Raw genomic sequence first — 19,826 nt, forward strand, 5'->3', positions numbered from 1 at the left:
TGCCCAAGGACATATCCCATGACTGCACAGCACTTATCTCCGTGTGGTCAGGAACATGAGACTCTCAAACGGTTTTTGATCAAATGCTTCTTTGAGATGGGTGTGCATTTGCAGTAGGTTTAAATAATGATAAAACGGTTACTTTTTAAGCGAAGTAAGAGTAAAGAGATGGATGCACAGTGGCCTCTCGTGGGTGTAAGGCACTTTAATGCAGAACCCTGAAGGCGGAGTGAACGGCTTTGAGGTCACAGGGAAGGCTCCTGACCTTTGCCACAGAACAGGAAGCTGGGGCTTAGACTCTTGGAAAGCTTCCTAACTGTACTATTCTGTGACAGACAGGTAGAGACCATCAGGCTTTGAGACACCAGTATCCAAGGCTTTGGAACTCAAAGACTTGCCCTTTCCATAGTCCATTTGTCCTTTGCCTCCCCTTTCTCTGGCCCGTCCCGCAGGTTGCAAAAGTGTGCAGTATGACCTGGTTTTCGTCCTGGACACCTCCTCCAGCGTGGGCAAGGAAAACTTTGAGAAGGTGCGGCAGTGGGTGGCCAATCTGGTCGACACGTTCGAAGTGGGCCCCGACCGCACGCGCGTGGGCGTCGTGCGCTACAGTGATGCTCCTACCACTGCCTTTGAGCTGGGTCGCTTCAGCTCCCGTGAGGAGGTGAGAGCAGCAGCGGGGCGCATCCCCTACCACGGGGGCAACACCAACACTGGCGATGCCCTGCGCTACATCACGCGCTACAGCTTCTCTCCGCAAGCCGGTGGCCGGCCAGGCAACCGTGCCTTGAAGCAAGTGGCTATTCTACTGACTGACGGCCGCAGCCAGGACCTGGTGCTGGACGCAGCGCTAGCTGCTCACGTAGCGGGCATCCGCATCTTCGCAGTGGGCGTGGGCGCCGCGCTGAAGGAGGAGCTGGAGGAGATTGCCTCAGAGCCCAAGTCTGCCCACATCTTTCATGTGTCTGACTTTGACGCCATCGACAAGATCCGTGGCAAGCTGCGACGCCGGCTGTGTGAGAGTGAGTAACTGGAAGGATCCTAGTAAGGCTTCCTGTCTGGGGCAACAGACCAGTGGGAGGAAGGGGCCCTGGGCAGATGTGAGGGGCCAGCAAGTGTAAGGCAGATGGCCCTTACCTGGCCAGAATTAATCGCCAGGAACCTAGTGATGCCCACACCCAGACGCCCAGGAGGACTGTCTCATTCCTCTGGGGATAGATGTGGAAGGCCAGTGGAAGGGGGTTGGAATTGAAGCAAGGGCATTTTACATCCCTACCCAACCTGTAAGGTGCCTGAGGTCTCACCCAGTGTCATCCTCATGTCTCATATGGGTATGTTGAACAGGTGGGGTTAGTGCTTGCAAGACCCTCACTGGAGCATCTGGTACATGGTGGCTCCAAGGAGATTTCAGGGACAATCAGGCCAGCAAACAGATGTTAAGCAGCCAATCAGAGGAGGCAGAGGGCTGTGGATCTGCTGCCCTCTGAGATAACCTAGGGCCTCTAACTTGTTTGTCTGGAATCTGTTCCTTATAGCTGAGGCTGGGGGTAAGCCTAGGGGTATTGGGGTACAGGCAGGTCGAGAGCTGATGGTTGACCCCAGTGGGTCATTGTGAGGACAACCCTCTCCCAGAGCAGGAAGGATGGAGGGCTTTTCTCTTGGTGCAAACTGCCTCCAATTTCTTCCCCCGCCCGCTTCACTGGGTGACTGTTTCTGTGTCATAATGGGTGCTGGGCAATCTTTTCTCTAGGCCTGGTTAGGCTGTGCTTAGGCTGGTGGGGCCTGGGAGTGGAATCTCAGCCTGTCTTGCTGAGTACTGCAGGGCACTCAGCAAGCACTCTTCTGGAAGTGCAGTGCTCACTAAATGAGAAATGCAGCAGCCTTGGGGATGGGGTGGTGGAGGAAGGGGTTGGCAGAGGCAGCAGCTGCATGTGGCTCAGCGGGGATGTGTCTGGCTTGTAGCTGAAGCCCGACAGAAACAGAAACTCTTGGTTTCTTTATCACAATATGACACATCTTTCTACATTGCTTATTTAATTTTCACATATCTAACAGACACTTTTTTGGAGATCTGTTTTTTTCTGTTATTTCCTGCTGATTTCTGGAGCTATAGGAAAATAATGAGATGTAGTTGTTGTCATTAGGGTGCTCCTGGTCTCCATGGACTTGACATCAATGACTTGACTTGTCACTCATTACAAACTTGGGACATGAAGCAGAATCCAGCTTCCAGCCTCTGCAGACAGGCTCTAGCTGCTGTGTCACTAGACAGCAAATATCATCACCAAACTGAGCTCTGTGTCAGGGAAAATGCTCAGAGAACCGGTCTGAGGAAACCATGCTCTAAGCTTCCTAAATAAGTAAGCAAATTTATTTTCCCACGTGATTGAAAAGACAGATGTCACAATGCTTCAAAGATGAAATCAGGCCTTCTCCATTCTCCCGGATCAGGTTTCTACCTAGATGGTAAATTCGCTTCAGCAGATGTGAATGCCACGTGTCTTCTTCACTGGAGAGACTCGGGGAAAGCTCTGATTAGAGAAAGGTGAAATTACCCATGTAAAATAACAAGGGACCTTTTGAGCTGGGAGCAGGACTGAGGAGAGAGAGGAAGTGAGAGGGCACACAAGACTACTTTAGTGTCCCTTGGTGCCTTGTGGGAGGTAGCTACCATCCTTCTTCCTTCAAAGAAAGGGCTTTATCACACAGAGCAAAAGCCTCTAAGAGGAAAGGAAACAAGTCCCAACTGACCCAGAATGACACAGGTCCATCTTGATAACTTTGGGAAACACTCAAAGATCTTTTAAGGGTGGATTCTCCAAACACCCAAATAGAAGCAGGATTTAAATGAATGCTCAGTTGTCAGAGGGGAGCCCATCTTTGTAAATACAGCTGGGAAATGAAGAGGATCTGATCTATTCGGGTGGAAAATGAAGCAAAATTCTCTTACAATCACTTCAATTGGAAACGAAGCAAAATAAAAGCACCAACAGTGACATATTGGAAACATCTGGCAAGATTAAATCAAGAAGCATCACGGAATCCAAACACTAGCAATCCCTTGGCATAGAGATGTGTGTGTGTGAGTGGCTTTATAGCTGATTTGAATAGGAACTATTCTGAATATGGACTTCATAGGGATGATCTGGAAAATCACATACTAACAATAGGGTGTTATTTTATGTACCCAGGATGGAGTGATGGAGTTGCTTGCCATTCTTTTTGTCCTTGAGAAGCTCTTTTCCACTTGAGGTGGACAGTTACATGACAGGATGTGGACAAACACCCTGCATAATATATATGTAGTAGTTTGTGTGTGTGTGTTTGATAGTGCCTGCTTCCACCCTTAAACTCTGAGCTTCACCAAGACAAAGTCCTTGGCTCCTGACACAGAGCCTGGCATTTAGGACTTTTCTAATCATAGTTTAAAAGAAGTCAAGGGCAATGGCTCACAAACATCTCTGTGCCACGGGATTTCTAATGTTTGGATTTTGTGACACTCTTTGATTTAATCTTGCCAGATGTTTCCAATATGTCACTGTTGGTGCTTTTATTTTATTTTGCTTCATTTCAAATTGAAGTGATTGCAAGAGAATTTTGCTGACATTGAAATCTGTGCATGTGGTTGAGATGTGTGTGTTGGAGGTACTTACTCATGGTCCATCCACTGCCAAATGCTGAGAAGAATCTTCTGAAAATCTGAGTGCACACAATAAGTGAGATATGGATTCATTTATTTTATTTTGTCTTTTTGAGACAGGGTCTCACTATGCAGTTCAGACTGGCCTTGGACGCACTTTGTCGCCCAGGATGGTTTCAAACTTGCAAATGATCCTTGTGCCTCAGCCTTAACTTGAGATATTTAACTTTTTCAGATTTTGGTGATCAGATGTAATTGGTTAGGTTTTAAAGATTGGTACAGGTCTGGGGAATGCAGTGTGGGGAACCTTGCCAAAGCTATTATCTTGTCAGACTGGACTCTGTGCCTGATGAGTAGCTCTGGGGGAGGTCTTTGTCATATCTGCTCTGTGTGCTACAGAGTCTCCTGCTGCCTTCACCCCACTCATTCCCAAAGTGGATGTCCACATGGCCATCTTATACATGGGAACCATGTGTTGTGGCCTGTCCTGTCGCATGTGTGGTGGCTCCACAGAATGGGCTGCTCCTAACTGAGAATTGCTGCAAGGCTGATATACACCCAGGTTTTTATAGATTAGGTATAAAAAGTTATAAATACATCTCATGAAATATATTGATTAGACATTGACTTGTTAATATTCTGGGAAATTGTGCTGAATATAATAGATTAGTGAAATATTTTTATCTTGTTTCTTTTTATGATTTTTAATGTGCTTCCTAGAAACTTTAACTGTGCTTAGGTGACACATTCACATTTGCTTTTGGACGTTATGCCTTGGGGGTGAAATCTTGGCTGCTGTAGGTGTTGGGTTAAAGTAGATGTAGGATTTCTACCACAATGGGTGTAGAATTTCCAGTGCTTGGCTATGAGACCTTTCACTTGTGTAATTTTTAATATGCTCCTCACTTACCCTGCTGATTAGCTTTCCCACTTACAAATGAACATCATCTCTCTATCTCTTCCTATACTCCTCATACAGTAAGACTGGAAATAACATGTGCTTTGTACCTAGTACAACGTGGGTTATGCATTAATAGCCTTTGTTACTGCTTCTCCTTTTCCTCTTCTTTTTCCTCTTCTCCCACTTCCTCCACCTCCCCCCATCCTACTATGTTGCTGAGGATAGCAGCGATGAATGAAGCCCTCCTAGTCCCCAAAGCCCATTCTCTCATTTTCCGTCCAGCTGGCCACAGGAAGGAGGAAGAGCAGCTCCAATGACCAGGAAGTTCTCAAAGCTGCCCTTCAGAGGGGAACCTGAGTGCCCAGACCCTTCACGGGAAGAAATGGGCTGATGTGTAAGTCGGGGATGCTGAGGCTCTGGCCCTAAGGTGGAAAGGAGAGAGGCCTAGAATAGTATCCCAACAGGAGTAACCACATGGGCAGAGCAAAGAGCAGCCAGTTGGAGTGGGAGCAAACCTTGCATCGGGCTGTCCCCTTTTTGGGTGTTCACTGAGAAGCCTGACTCATGTCCAGATGCTCCCAGACCACTGTGTACCTCGCTGTCCACTGCCTTTCAGGACCCTGAATACTTTTGTGTAACCTTCTGCCAAGAGTTGTATTAGAATCCCAGCCCCTTTGATTCTGGCTGCTGAATGCTGTGCCACCAAAGGCATAATTAGACCAGCGTAACTCAGCGCTCATAAGTTACTGTTTCAGTCCCACCTGTGACTTTCCCTGGGACCACACTCATGCCACAGATAAAGTGTGAGCAGCCTTACATGGCAATTGGTACCGCCTTATTTCTGACTTACTTTTGAGTAACAGTGGTTGAAGATTTGGGATCAACACGTCCAGGTAGCACAGCTGCCACCAGAGTTATAGAGTGGGGAATTTGATTTTGCTGCATTTGACCTCAAATCCTGAGGTCTTACTGGCTGGTTGTGTAACTTAGGAAGCATCTGTAAGTCTCAGATTCACTAATGTGGCACCTCATTCCTGGAAGGAAGGTCCTACGTACTTTGTGGTCAATAACTTTGAGGGCACAGAGGCTACAGGGTAGCAGGGGGCAGGGAAAGGCCTCTCAGCATGCGTCTGGAATCCTCTTAGATGTGCAGTTGTTGAGCCCTACTCTGGACCTTCCCCAGGCCTGGCTTATATATGGTGGTCACTATGGGTGTGTTGAATTAAGCTAACCATGCTTGAAGCCATTGTTCCATTTTATGAATGAAAAAGACACAAACTTAGGAGTGAAGTCATCATGGCAACAAAGACAGGGACAGTGACCAGTGTTACTGAAGCTGCATTCCAGGCATCAGACCCCTCTAAGAGCTCCCCAGGGAACTCATCTGAGGACTTCTGTGGTGCTGCTATGGCTTTGTGCATGTCCAGGGAAGCTCCTCTTCACTGTGGTACCAGCTCCTGCTTCTTTGAGATTCCCAGGGGAGCAAATCTCAGCCTCAGCTTCCTGCAGCGTGTGGGGTGGAGGCTGTGGACAGGCTCTGTAATTAAGAGCTCTCCACCCTAGACTGCAACCTTTATATAGCTTATCGGGTCACTGTAAGTGGGCCTGTGGAATGCCAGTTGGCCGCAGCCGATGAGGCCTCCACCTCCTTCTATTTCGGGGACATGTTGTGATGGTCCTCACCCCACTACACCCCACATAGGGATGCTTGCTTTGAGCCTTTCAGCTCCTAAACTGCTTGAGATGTGGGTCTGGACTAGAGGGCAAGGAGGGCTCTCTTGTGCTTCTGTAATACTACACTCTCTGGACACATGGCTCTCTCCCTCTTTACTCTCTCCCCATGATGTGTCATGGTTAGGAACATTCCTGTTCCAATCAGAGTTCTGGCTGCTGGATGCTCTGCTTGCACTATGACCACAGGTGGGTGGGAGAAAGAATTCATCACTGTGAGGAGATTAATTCTCTCATGCACTGTTTATCTGGGCCACCACAGACCTCACCTGTCCTTCTGCTCCTCAGGACTTGGGAAACCTCCATGTAGGCTTCTGCCAAGAGCCTGTTAGAATCCCAGCCACCTAGCCTGCCACATAAGACAAGGTTACACTAGGATAACTTGGAATTCATCACTGATTTTCAATAAGTCAACCACACTTTTTCACTGGAAATATGCAAATGTGTAAAGCCCAGCTCTACATTCTAATCAGTGCGTGACCGGGCATTCACTTCACTCCTCTCAGTCTCTGCTCCTTGCAGAGCGGGGTTAAGGGCTTCTCTCAGACTTGTTTACTACATAATGAGAGGGTAATCAGGTCATGGGACCTGGTGCTTATATTTTTTATTTTAAAGAGAAAAAACAATTAAATTTCAGAACAATGTAATGACAGTAACAATGGTTAATATATTACATATTGCTATCTTCAAAGAAGTTGTTCAGATAGGCATGAAAAATTGATCAAACAATATAGACATAAACCTTTCTTTTCAATGAACGAAGAGAAATTAGTAATGTAACTATCTTACATATATATTTCCTTTTCCCTTCCTTTTCTTCTTTCCCCATTCCAGTTTCTCTTTCCTTTTGAATAGTTCCTTTCTGTTTCACAATATCTATTGTACATTTTAGATCTTATTTATCCTTTCTCACACTAGGGAGACAATATGATGTTTTCACATGTGATTCTGATTTATTTCACTTAAGAATATAGTCTCGGAGATTGTAAAATGGCGGCAAGCTAGGTGATCGAGCGAAGAATCTCTCCAGAGAATTCAAACTCAAAGATAAAAAAAGACAGCATGGAGAGGACCAGACAAATCAATAGCGATTCTTATTAACCAAGACAGTACAACTGGAGGATTTAAAGTCGTGCTGAGACCGGAGGCTACAAATCCCGCGCCCTTGAATCAACAAACAGACTCGTGGACCCAGCACGAAAAGCTGAGTTGCTTTTGGAGACCGCAGGAAACTGAGACCCAGATCGAGACTCCAAGTAGCAGCCAGTTCGAGACTCCAAGTAGCACCAGAGCGGATGTACAAAGCTCTGGCGATTCAAATCTAAACGGTGCACAGAAATCTGACCGGTCAGCGCTGAGCCGCGAGTGGGGGAAAAGTGGACAGCTTGGTGTGCGGCGGTCCCGGAACGAGGACTTGCACCGGACCCTGGTGAGTACAGAAAACCCCGGCCGCTGCTGGGTTTGACCAGAGAACAGCTGGCCCGCCACCACGGGGAAATTAATAACACAGAATCTGGTGCAGACATATTAGCCTGGCGGCAGATATCGCAGCTTAGTGACATCACCAGGTCGCCCTGTAGGGAGGGCTGGTGGAAGACATCTTAAGTCCTGGCAGAGCCTGATTACTTGTTGGCTTCAGCTCCACACAGAGAACTTAGTGGGAGCCATCTTTGTTTTGGGCAGATCTGCTTTTCTGGTGCACCTATCACAGAGAGGTTTGGAAGAGAATGGCTGGGACCTGGGCAGAATCCTGTGCCATTACCCAGCTGCTTCTGATTCAAAGAGAACTGGCAGGAGCTACTGGGGCTAAACCAAGCCTCTGCTTGGGGCCCAATAAGCAGATACAAAATAGTCACAACTCAGGGACAACCAGAAAGTACAGCCTAATTTATGAACTAACTGACACAGAGGCGAGAGACTAGACTGTACCGCCCCTACATCCCAGCCTTCCCCAGATAACAGCAAATTGGGGAGGACAGCAAAAACTCAAGCCAGCACGCTTCTGAAAGGCCCTAAGCAATTCGGAGAGGGCCAGAGAACTCCAGGACAGTCTGAAAGAAACCAGAAACATGACAAGAGATAAAAATAAAAAAAAAACCTCCAGCTGTTCAACAGGAGAAATTAAACCCAAGAGAACTAAACACTGAAGAGAACAAGCACAGTAACCATCCTCTACTCGACACAGCATCAGCCGAAATTAAAAAGTACTTACATGATCTCATAGAGGAATTCAAAGATGTACTCCTGATCCAAGTGAGGCAAGATATAAAGAGATTAATTAAAGAAATGACAAGCCCTGCCCAAGAGAACACAGATGGAAGAACTGAGGAAATCAGAAAAGAAAGAGAAGCATCTGAAGAAGAATTTAAGCATAATTTAGAATACATGAAACAGATCCAAAGAAAATATCAGGAAACTCAGAACTCCATTGAATATTGGCAAAATGCCTTGACAGAAACTAAAGACAACCTTCTGAAACTTGAAGAGAGATTTAGGGCTTATGAACGTGAAAGAAAAAGCCTCTTAAAAATAACAAGGAACCAGAAAGAAGCAATTCTAAAACTGGAAGATGATAAAAAGATACATAACCTAAGGATAAAGAATGTGAGTGAGGAAGCAGGAACATCCAAAAATGAAATACAAAAAATATTCACAGAGATATTAAAGCAAAATTTCCCACGTATAGCAAAAAGAAATGATATCCAGATAAAAGAAGCATACAGAACGCCAGCTACCTACAACCAAAACAGATCTACGCCTAGGCATATAATAATCGAGATCCCAGAAATCCACCAAAAAAACAGAATATTAAAAGCAGCCAGAGAAAGGATGCAGGTTACCTATAACGGGAAATCTATCAAAATAACAGCAGACTTATCATCACAAACTCTTAAGTCAAGAAGGGAGTGGGGAGAAATATTCCAAGTCCTGAAGGAAAAAAATATGCAACCTAAGTTCATATATCCGTCAAAACTCTCTCTAAAAATTAATGAAGAAATAAGATACTTTCAAGACAAGGAGGAACTGTGGGAGTTCGTGGCCACCAATCCAACCCTACAGAGAGCGCTGAAGGACATTACAGAGAAAGAGAGGAAGAGATATCAGGATTACAGCTACAGTGGCAGAGAAGCCTCAGTGAACGGGGCAGACCATGGAATGAGGAAATAAGGTGGACAAAATATAGCAGAAAAGTGGAGTAGCAGACATGAGGCAGAGATGGTAAGCTAGTCTTTGGTAGAGACAGCTCTGAAACTATATTTAAAAAAAAAAAAAGCAGAGGTCATTGCTAATGGTGTATAACGATTTAAAAGACACAGTAGTTCTAGTGACATATTTAGATTGAATTAAATTTGTTCTGGTCTGTCCACTCATATCAGATTTGAGGACACAGACCTCTAGAACCAAAAATAGCAGGTTATACCACAGCAACTATGCTTACTTTCCTATTGACTTAGGCTGAAATTCTGTATTACTTACATTGTCTTACTATGACTGATCTTAATTGTATCTGAAACATAAGACTATTGGTTGGCCTTGAATGATCCTATTAGAAATCGGTATGCGTGTTAGAATCAACCCTAAAAGTAGAGGAAACTACTCTGAGCATGACAAGATGTAAAGGATATCCATACTGGTATGAATCAGTAACAGCTCTCAAATACTACAATGCAGTCAAAGATAAGTTTTTATAAAAATAGGTGATAGTATGTTTAACTATAATAAGCCAGTGTTGTCGACAAATCTATTGAAAATAACAAGAGAAAACATAGTAGCTACGGAAGATCATTTATATTATAGTTTTATAAGTCCTATCCATTGCATGATTATCTAGGAAATTGTTTCGTTGTCTTGTTATGACTTGGTTTTCCCTATAATACAGAGAGGATAGGAACAAATACTCTGAGGAAGAAACATGAAAAACCCGAGGCTTATTTTGTAGCATTATAATATAAATTCTAGCAATCTATTGCTTGCTGATTAAAATGACTCTGGACTGGTTTCTTCAGCTCAACTTCAGCATATGCAGAGATGGGGACGGCTATCACAAAGAGAATGAGAGATGCGATGGTAGTTGGTATTGTCTTCCCTAATTTGGAACTTGAGAACCTAAAAAGACTCCATCATCCTGTAATGATTTGATTAGTTCTATAATATGCAATAAGTATAGAAAGTGGGTGAAGTTAGGGACAACTATTTGTAAGAAGCTAGATAGATAAGGTAGATCTCCAGTGGACTTGCTTTGAAATCTGTATTTCTTTAAATTGTTTTTTTATTTTTTTTTTAAATGTTCTGTTCTGTTTTGATATGGTTAACCTTATCCTCTTAGAGATGTAAAACAAATAGGTGGGACTGATAATCATATTACAGAGCTTTTGTTCGGCCATAGAGCAGAATGGTTTGTAGGGTCATTGTTTTTTTTTGAATGTCATTCTATATACTTTAATTCTATAACCTGAACAGCCATTTCGAAGATGACAATTTGTAACTTATCAACTGGCAATTTCTTACCCTTTGTTTGTCTGTAATTTAGAATTATTTCTACCCTTTTTTTTTAATTTCCATGTATTTTTTTTTCGTTTCCTTTTCTTTAAATAAAAAAAAAAATTAAAAAAAAAAAAGAATATAGTCTCAGCTTGCATCCATTTACCTGTAAAAGTCTCAAGTTTATCCTTCTTTATGACCAAGTTGTACTCCATTGTATAAAATACCACATCTTTTTCATCCATTCCTTGGTTGATGGACAATTGGGTTGTTTCCAAGATTTGGCTATTACCAATTGTGCTGCTATAAATATGAATACACATATATCACTGTGGTATGATGTTTTTAACTCTTCTGGGATGATACTCATAACTGAGTCAAACAGAACCTCTAATCCTAGTTCTTTTGAGGAATCTCCACACTGATTTCCAACAGAGGCTGCAACCTGGGCTTTTCCCAGGCCACTAGACTCTGGATGGAGGGCCGTGCTTATAACCTTAGTAGCAAAGTATGATTGCTTGCATTTGCGGGGGCAGAGTAGAAGCTCCCCTTTGTGGCTAAACTTCCCCTATCAGGAGGCCAAAACAACCAAGTCTGTTCCTTCAGCTAATGATGGGGTCACCCACCAGGCACTGCAGCCATCATTCCGCTGAGGGAGGACACAGTGTCCATGCCCATGGCAGACTTTCGGCCTGGGTGCTGGCATGTCTGGTCTCAGGAGTCTTTGGGCACTGGCTCCTTCTAAAATGAGTCTCATGAAGTCATCAAAGAAGCTATAACCCTGCTGGTGGCATCTTCCCCAGTGATCACACCCGCTTGACCATATGGCCTGTCCCAGTGTTCCCCTGGTTGTCTCACTATCCAGCTGCTGTGGAGACTCCATGGTCTATGAGGGCACTCACTCTGCAAACACACATCTCTCACCTGCATACACTTCACACTGTGCATGTATACACACACAGATACACACACACCCCACCCCACATCTACACCACATACCGTACATGTCTCACACTCACATAAGCATCACCCCACAGTTACACCACGACATACACTTCACACCCACACAAATTCCTCCTGCACACACTCCCCACCCACCTCAGATATACACTGCACATGTGCCACACATACCACACAAACCTCACACCCACACATACCTCAGATACATGACATACAACTCACACTCATGCTTCATAAACACACCACTCTGCACACATACACATATCTCATGTGCCCCATATGTACATACACCACACAAACCCCACTTGTACACATCACAACACACCTCACATATCCACACACATACACCACACTACTACATCCTCTTGCATACTTAAATCACATATACACATACCCTACACACATATAACCATGGTGACCCACCAGCTGTCCCTCTCAGTGAACCTGGTAGCCTCGGCTGTGGTTTTGGGGTTCCACATCCATGCCTGTGGCTTGGCACTTAGGACTATGGTCAGCCTTGAGAAGCCCTTGGATTTCAGCCCTTCCCTGTGCCTGGAGGTCACTGGCAGTTCCTCCTGGGAAGACTTGTTTTGCTTCTGGTCACCACCTAGAAACAGTCATCTGGTTACTTAATTCTGACTGTGTACTGGGAAATTTTATTAGCAAATTACTGAAAATGATGAGAAACTAAAAAAAACCCACCATTTATTTTTAATTACTTCATTTTTAATATACATATATAAAACCACCCTTAATTTTAATTACTCAGTTTTCAATTTATGTTTCCCTGATGAGGATACTGGGCTCCTTGCTCTGGCAGCTGGGTGCAGGTGTCTTTAATGGATGACCTTGGCTGACCCTGTCTCTGCCTGAAGCCTCAGCCATGCAGGAAGCCTAGGAAGAGACTCTGCCAGCTGTCTGTGCAGTCACTCACTGTGAGCAGGAGAGTGAGTGCCCCCTTTCAGGTTTCATAGCAAATGCGTCTGATCTTACCTTCCTGGCCATGCCCCAGCGTTTCCTCTGTCCTGCCTGCCTACATAGTGCTTCCAGGTACTGGTGTATTATGATAGTGTGAATAGCACTTTCTTTATGCCCCTGTGGCTGTGATCCTGCAGGCTGCTTCTTAGAAGAAGTTGGTGTGTCTAAGCACTGGTGACAGTGTCACAGGCAAGGGGCAGTGACAACTGACAGGTCTCTAACCCCCATTCCTTCCTCCTTGTGGACATCAGGCTGGTTATGTAGCCTCCTGCTGCCTTATCTGTCCATCTCTAAGGATTTAAACTGGTACAGCAATCCCTATTTTGCAGATTATATAAGCACCTAGTGTGTTAGTTCCGGGAAAGTGCTAGACCCCAGTGGTCTGGGAGTGTGTATGCCCTTACTATATACACTTACACATAATGTATGTAAGTGGATCTTAGAATAGCAAATTATTAATTACGTATGTCTGTGAGTTTTCATCCAGAAATCAAAGTGATCATGTGGAAAATCTTACACTGAGAGTAGTATTTCTCATCTTTGCATATGATGATGATGATGATGATGATGGTGATGATGGTGATGTGATGATGATTTAGTCTCTCCTCCAAAAGGAGCTCATGGAAAGTGTTTTTCCTAGCTTCTCCTTCTCTGAAAGGGAATGCCACACATATACCACATCTGTTCGCTTATGTTGTGGGTGGGATGCTGTTCTAGAAGGCCACAGCCCATGACGACAGCATAGATACTTCCCTTCACTTCAGGGAAAACATTTGCCCTTGGAGGCAATGAGGTGCAGCCCTCTGTGAGCAGTTGGTTTATGGCAGGGACAGGATTCCAAAGGACCCAGGGAACATTGGGGTTGGACCCTATCTCTTCTGGTTCAGCCAGTGGACTCAGGTTGAAAAAGCTGAACCCGGGCTTCTCTGTTTATTTTGAGCCATGGTGTTATGTTTTATGTCTAGATATTCCCTTAAAGCCTCATGCACTGCCATGTAGGTCTTTGGGGAGTTAATTGAATCATGGTTACATGATATTCATCAGTAGATTACTCTACTGATGAGTTGAGATCTAAATGTGATGTTGGGAGGTGGAGCCTGGTCAGAAGATAAGGGTCATCAGGGATTTGACCTAGAAAGGTCTGTCTCCCTCCTTCTTCCCTTGGTCTCTGTCTGCTTCCTTCCTGCTATGCCAGAGCAAACCTCCTCCACCATGCACTTCTGTCAGGCCACCCTGCCTTGACTTGGCTGACTATGGACTGCAACCTCTTCAGACTGGGAACCAAAGTAAACTTGTCTTCCTTTCAAAATTGTGGGTGTCAATTATTATGTCTCAGAGAAAGTTAATTAAAACACACCACTTTGTTTTTTATAATGCTGAGTATTGAACCCAGGGCCTTCACATGTAGCTACATCTTAGCCTATTTTGTTTTGAGACAGTGTCTCACTAGGTTGATAAGATGCACAAGGGGCTTGAACTCGCAGAGCACGTGTCTCAGCCTTCCAGAGTTCTAGGATGACAAGAATTTGCCATCATGTGACTTGGCCTGTTGACACTTTTACACTGTACTTTTCCCTCCATAGTGAAGGCCAAGTTTGCACAGCCTGCTTTGTAGAGCATGTGTGTGAAACCCTTGCTCCCCGTGTGGCCTGGCCTAGAGGCTCACAGGAGCCCTTGCCTCCGGCCTCCTATTGCCATCACACAGTGTCGTGAAGACCACTGGGCTAGTGTCAGAGGCCCCCGTGTGGAGTCCTGGCTCCACCACCTGCGATAAAAGAGCCATGACCAGTAACCTTACCTCTCTGGGGCTTAAGTTTACTCTCTTACAAAGTTGACATGACTGTTATCAATCCGGCAAATACTTGTTTGTGCCTCATAATGTTATTGTTATGGTTGTTAGAACACTTAGTATTTCTATGACAAGTCTGTGTGAAAAGAATCCACAAAATCAGAGTACCTCCAGTAATATATCTGGGCTTGAGATCCCTGTCACAGGAAGGGAATCGTACAGAGCCTAGAAATTCATGTGTCATGAGTTCTGTAAGAAGAACCGCTGCTTTCAGGCAGGGAGGGTATTTCTTGATCTAATGCAGCAGATGGCAAATGATACCTGGCAGGCCGGATCAAGCCAAACACCAGCTTTTATAAACCCTGTGCTTGGAATACTGCCACGTCAACTGGAGAACATGTTTTCTATGGCAACTTTCACCCTGCGGTGGTGAGCTGAGTGGTGGGAGCTGAGGCTACTGGCCTGTAGACTACTGTGTTTACTCTCTGGTCCTTTACTGAGTTTGCTTACCCCTGGTGATGTGTTCTGATGGGATAACTGAGAATCTGGTCACTGCCGCTGGCTCCCAGGTGACCTTGCATACTTTGTTCCCCAGGCACCCCAGTCTTTTCCAGGGATGCTGAGTAGAGGGATGTGATCTCCCCTCCAAAGGGCACCTCTTTCTTCCTGTGTCTTCATTGGCATCAAATGCAGCCAGCTGCCTCCCTTGGTGCAGCATTTAAGTATAGGTTCTCCTGTGCCTGTCATTTTTCTGGGTTAACCACCTTCTTTAAAATTCTTACACCATCCCAGGTCTCTAATAAGGATGCGTCCCTTGGGACTGGAAGAGTTTTGAACTTGGCTGTGAGCCAGCAGCACCCTCTCCTCACCACTGCCACGTCACCCTAGTCCTGGTGTGATCCACTTGGAATGCAGACTGTGTTCTCTCCTGTGTCATGATCCCAGTGGCTGGGGTCATGTCAGGCCCAAGTATTCCAGTACATGCAGGGCTGGTTGTGAGCTTAACATTGTGGTTTTAGGTTTGAGCAGACAGAGGGGTAATATATAGTGGCCAACACAAGTAAATTGGTATTAGCAGAAAGTATATATGTGAATGTGTATAATCTATTATAAATATATGTTTATATAAATATGCACCTTTATAATTAAGTTCACAGGAGAATTTTGCATTTCTGAGTATTTCCCTTGACTTGCAGCTGACTTTGTCTTAGCTAAACTATCAGAGTGCAAGTGGGGACACAGAGTTAGGTGATGTCTCAGGGCATTTCCAAGAAATGTGGTTGATTAACTGTGACACTTGTGATATGAGCTCACACTTACTACAAAGTTTGAAAGGAACAGTGGTCAAAGCTCATGGCCTAGGGGACTTGTTTGTGTCTGTTTTTTTCTTTGTACCTTTGATTACATTTACTTTGGTTTCTTTGAATTTACCCATGCATAAACACGCATAAACAGGCACACAATCATATTAACACAGACACATAGACATTAATGTTCATATATATATATATATATATATATATATATATATATACCAATACACTCACACATGGACACACTCATAGCATAGGCCCACTTATAACACACTCACATACACACATCTAAATGCATGTGTGGGCATGCATATCAGAATTTTCTACAAGTTTCTTCTATGACTTTAGAAAGTAGTATTTAGGACAAAAGTTCTGTCTTCCTGCCTGACACTCTGTAAGAACTTATATGCAGTTATCCAGAAAAAAATAACTCTCTTAAAAATATGATTTTGTATTTACAGTATCCTTGTGAAATGCATACTTGTATTTTCTAAAAATCCCACGAGTCCATTTTTCTAGTATGGTGACAACTACATTACTCTGGTGTCTGCTCATTTACTTACAAAAGGTTCTGATGTACCTCTGATTGATGAGAGGGGATCTGCAGACCATATCTATCCTAAGTAAGCCTGGGCCCCATCGCTACTGCCTCCTACATCCCTGCTTCAAGAGGGGTAGACAGAGCCAGAAAGAATAGAGTGGTCAGATGGAACTACCTGCACCTGGGGTCACAGTGTGCACCTGGCCCTAACCCTGCCGCTGCTCCTCCTTTGCTATCATGCATTTACCCATAGGAAATGAGGGTGCATTTACCCAAAGGAGGTGAGGGTGATCTTCTCAGCATGCTTTCTTTGCACATCAGTCCTGATAAAATGGGCTGCACAGATTTCAGTCCACTCACACCAGCCCTCACCTGAGCACTGGAGAGAGGTGTTCCTGGGGTCAGGAGAGAGAGGCACAGGCTAGGGTCAGCTTCTTGCCTCTTGAATTTTGCAGATCTGATAGGGAGGGACACACACACTTCTTAGAGAACTATGGTGGCTTCAGAGTCAGATAATCATCCTGTGCTGCATTGTGACTCTGTATCCATGCAGACAATGAGGTCTAGGCAGAGGGAGGTCTAAGGCACTATGATCCCTAAGGTCCTATTGATGGAACGTACAGATGGCCCCGAATATCTACAAAGAAAAAAAAAGGGAGCTAGCATTTCTCTGATGAGAACCTTTAGAAATTTGGCTGGGCTAGTGGAGTATTTTATTTCATTTTTAAAAGTCTTAATTATTGTATCTGGCAGTTTATATAAAGGTTAAACTCTTCTGTGTGTACTAGCATACTTGAGTTTGAATTCCTGGATTTGACTTTCGTTGCCTTTACTTCTTAGTCCCTGGTGCTGTGTTTCAGTATCTGTAAAATGGGGCAACACTCTTACCTACTACTGTGAAGGTTAAATTTACTCAGCTACAAAAGGAGTTCAGAGAAGTGCCTGGCACCGTAAATGCAGGGTATCTGATGACTTCAGACCTTACCTGATGCCTAGGTGTCCTGAAGAAGTTCACTGAAACGCTCAGTTTTTAAAAAATTTTATTTAAAAAAAGCCTAAACAAAACATAAAATAGGTAGAAATAATATGTACATTCAGAGAAAAAAATAAACAGTAAAAAACACTAGTTGATGTTTACATATTATTGTTTTACAAGTAGTTATTCGAGGTACAAAAATGGAAGATGTAAAGTGGGAATTCAAACAGCGAGACTGCAAACAGTTTTCTTCAACTGTCCAACAAAAACTTAGTAACATGGTTGTCAATCATATACACTTAAACATACATGCAGTTATCCATATCTCCATTTATGTTTAGATTAAACAAACTAAAGCAGGTTAAAATCATTCTGAACAAAGAATAATAGTATTGCTGGATTTCACATCATGACACTCCGTGATCAACACTGGGTACTGTAGTGTCTTTTTTTTTAAATTTAATTTAAAGAAAGACTAAACAAAATGTAAAATGGGTAGAATTAATATATAATTTCAAAGAAAAAAATAAACAGTAAGAAATCACTAGTTAATGATTACAGATTGTCTTCTTAGAAATAGTTATTCAAGATACTAAAGTGGAGCATATAAAGTAGGGATTCAAACAGTGAGATTGCAACTAGTTCTGTTCAACTATCCAATAAAAACTTAGAAATATGTTTATCAATCCTATACACTTAAACATACATGCAGTTATCCATATCTTCAATTATGCTGAGATTGAATAAACCCAAGCAGGCTAATATCACTCTGAACAAAGAATAATACTATTTCTGGGTTTCATATTATGACACTCCGGGATCAGCACTGGGTATTTTAGTGTCTCTCTCTCTTTTTTTGTTTTTTTTGGTCTTTTTCCTTTTTATCGGTACCAAGGATTGAACTCATGACTGCCTGCTTGCAAGGCAGGTGCTTATACCACTGAGCCCAGCCCGTAGTGTCTCTTTTTCTTCAGAGTATCTGTTCATTTCATCATATGTCATAAGATCAGTTCTCATAAACTGTTTATAGAGTCTACACATTCATGAGTTTTAACATGTATTTCTATCATTTCTATATTAGAAGAAGAAACAAAGCAAAGCAATACAAAACAAAACATATTCCTATATACACATAAAACAAAAAAAAAAAGTAAGACCATTGTAGAAAGACTTCTACCATGGTTCCTGTGCTGTCTCGTTATCTCCAATAGAATTGGCTGTATCATCAGACATAGTATAATTGAATATATCAGTACATAACAATATTAATAAAAGTACAACTTTGTATATAGTACAGAACTTCAAAAACCAGCAGTTATCAAACCAGAATGTGTATTGCAGAGTCTTGTCATCTTCAGTGTAGTTGCCTATACTCTCAGACTTGATAATATCAATCCTGTAAGTTTTGAATAAAATCCTCTCTGCTTCATTTCTGTTATGCTCTTTTTTGCCATCAGTTGTCTGCTTCTCTTCTTCATTCTGTTTTCTGCTCCATTCATTGAGGTCTCTCTGCCACTGTTCCTGGAATCCTAGTACTTTTCTCTCTCTAGAATACCCTGCAGTATTCTCTGTAGAGTTGGATTAGTGGTTGCGAATTGCCAAGTTCCTCTTTGTCTTGGAAGCATATTGTTTCTTCATTAATTTCTAGAGACAGTTTAGCAGGGTGTATCAATCTGAGATGGAGATTATTTTCTTTCAGGGCATGGAATATTTTGCTCCAGGCTCTTCTTGGCTTGATGGTTTGTGTCAAGAAGTCTGTTGTTATTCTGATGGGCCTTCCTTTATAGGTTATCTGTTTCTTGTCTCTAACAGCTTTTAATATTCTGTTCTTATTTTGAATTTCTGGGATCTTGATTATTATATGCCTGGGTGTAGCTCTGTTTTGGTTGTAGGTGGGTAGAGTTCTGTATGCCTCATATATCAGAATATCATTTCCTTTTCCTATGTTTGGGATGTTTTCCTTAATTATTTCTGTGAATAACCTTTGTAGTTCCTTTGTTTGTACCCCTGCTTCTTCATTTACATTCTTTATTCTTAAGTTATAGATCCTCTTGTCGTCTTCTAGCCTTTGTATTCTGCTGTTTCCTTGTTATTTTTAAAAAGTTTTCCCTTTCATAATCCCACACTCTAAAACTGTCCTCCAGTTTGGACAATCTATCCTTAATTTCTTTCAAGCTGATTTGCTGTATTTCCATAGAGTTTTGAATATCCTGGTAATCTCTTTGAATCTGCTTTATGTATTCAATTTTTTTATATTCTTCATCAAGTGGTTCTCTCCTTTGTTTGCATTCCTCCTTCTGTCTGTGTCTGTTTGAGGGATGCTTAGTATCTCTTTTATTAATCTTATGTATCTGATATTGCATGTTTGCTGTTCTCATTCTCCTTTGTATTTACCTGTCCTGGGTCAATGTTCTCAAGGTTGGGACCTGGGGACTTTTTGTTGTTGTTCCTCTTCCTATCTTTTTTGCTTCTTCCAGGAAGCCCCAGTTTCTTTCTTTGTTGGTTACAATTCTTCTGA

At 43.1% G+C, this 19,826-nt stretch overlaps 1 protein-coding gene across 2 annotated transcripts in view; it reads left to right on the forward strand.

Annotated features, from left to right (window-relative positions):
* The window catches only part of Col22a1 (collagen type XXII alpha 1 chain), a 264,966-nt gene that overhangs the window by 25,730 nt on the left and 219,410 nt on the right, over positions 1-19,826 (forward strand). For both annotated transcript variants that reach the window (XM_013156221.3, XM_023566502.2), the window contains exon 3: positions 453-1,019. In XM_013156221.3, the coding sequence (XP_013011675.1) occupies positions 453-1,019 (567 nt within the window). The remainder of the gene's footprint in view (positions 1-452; positions 1,020-19,826) is intronic.

The sequence above is a fragment of the Cavia porcellus genome, unplaced genomic scaffold (assembly GCF_034190915.1).
Source record: "Cavia porcellus strain 051 isolate PalLab524CR breed Dunkin Hartley unplaced genomic scaffold, mCavPor4.1 scaffold_19, whole genome shotgun sequence".
Lineage (NCBI taxonomy): Eukaryota > Metazoa > Chordata > Mammalia > Rodentia > Caviidae > Cavia > Cavia porcellus.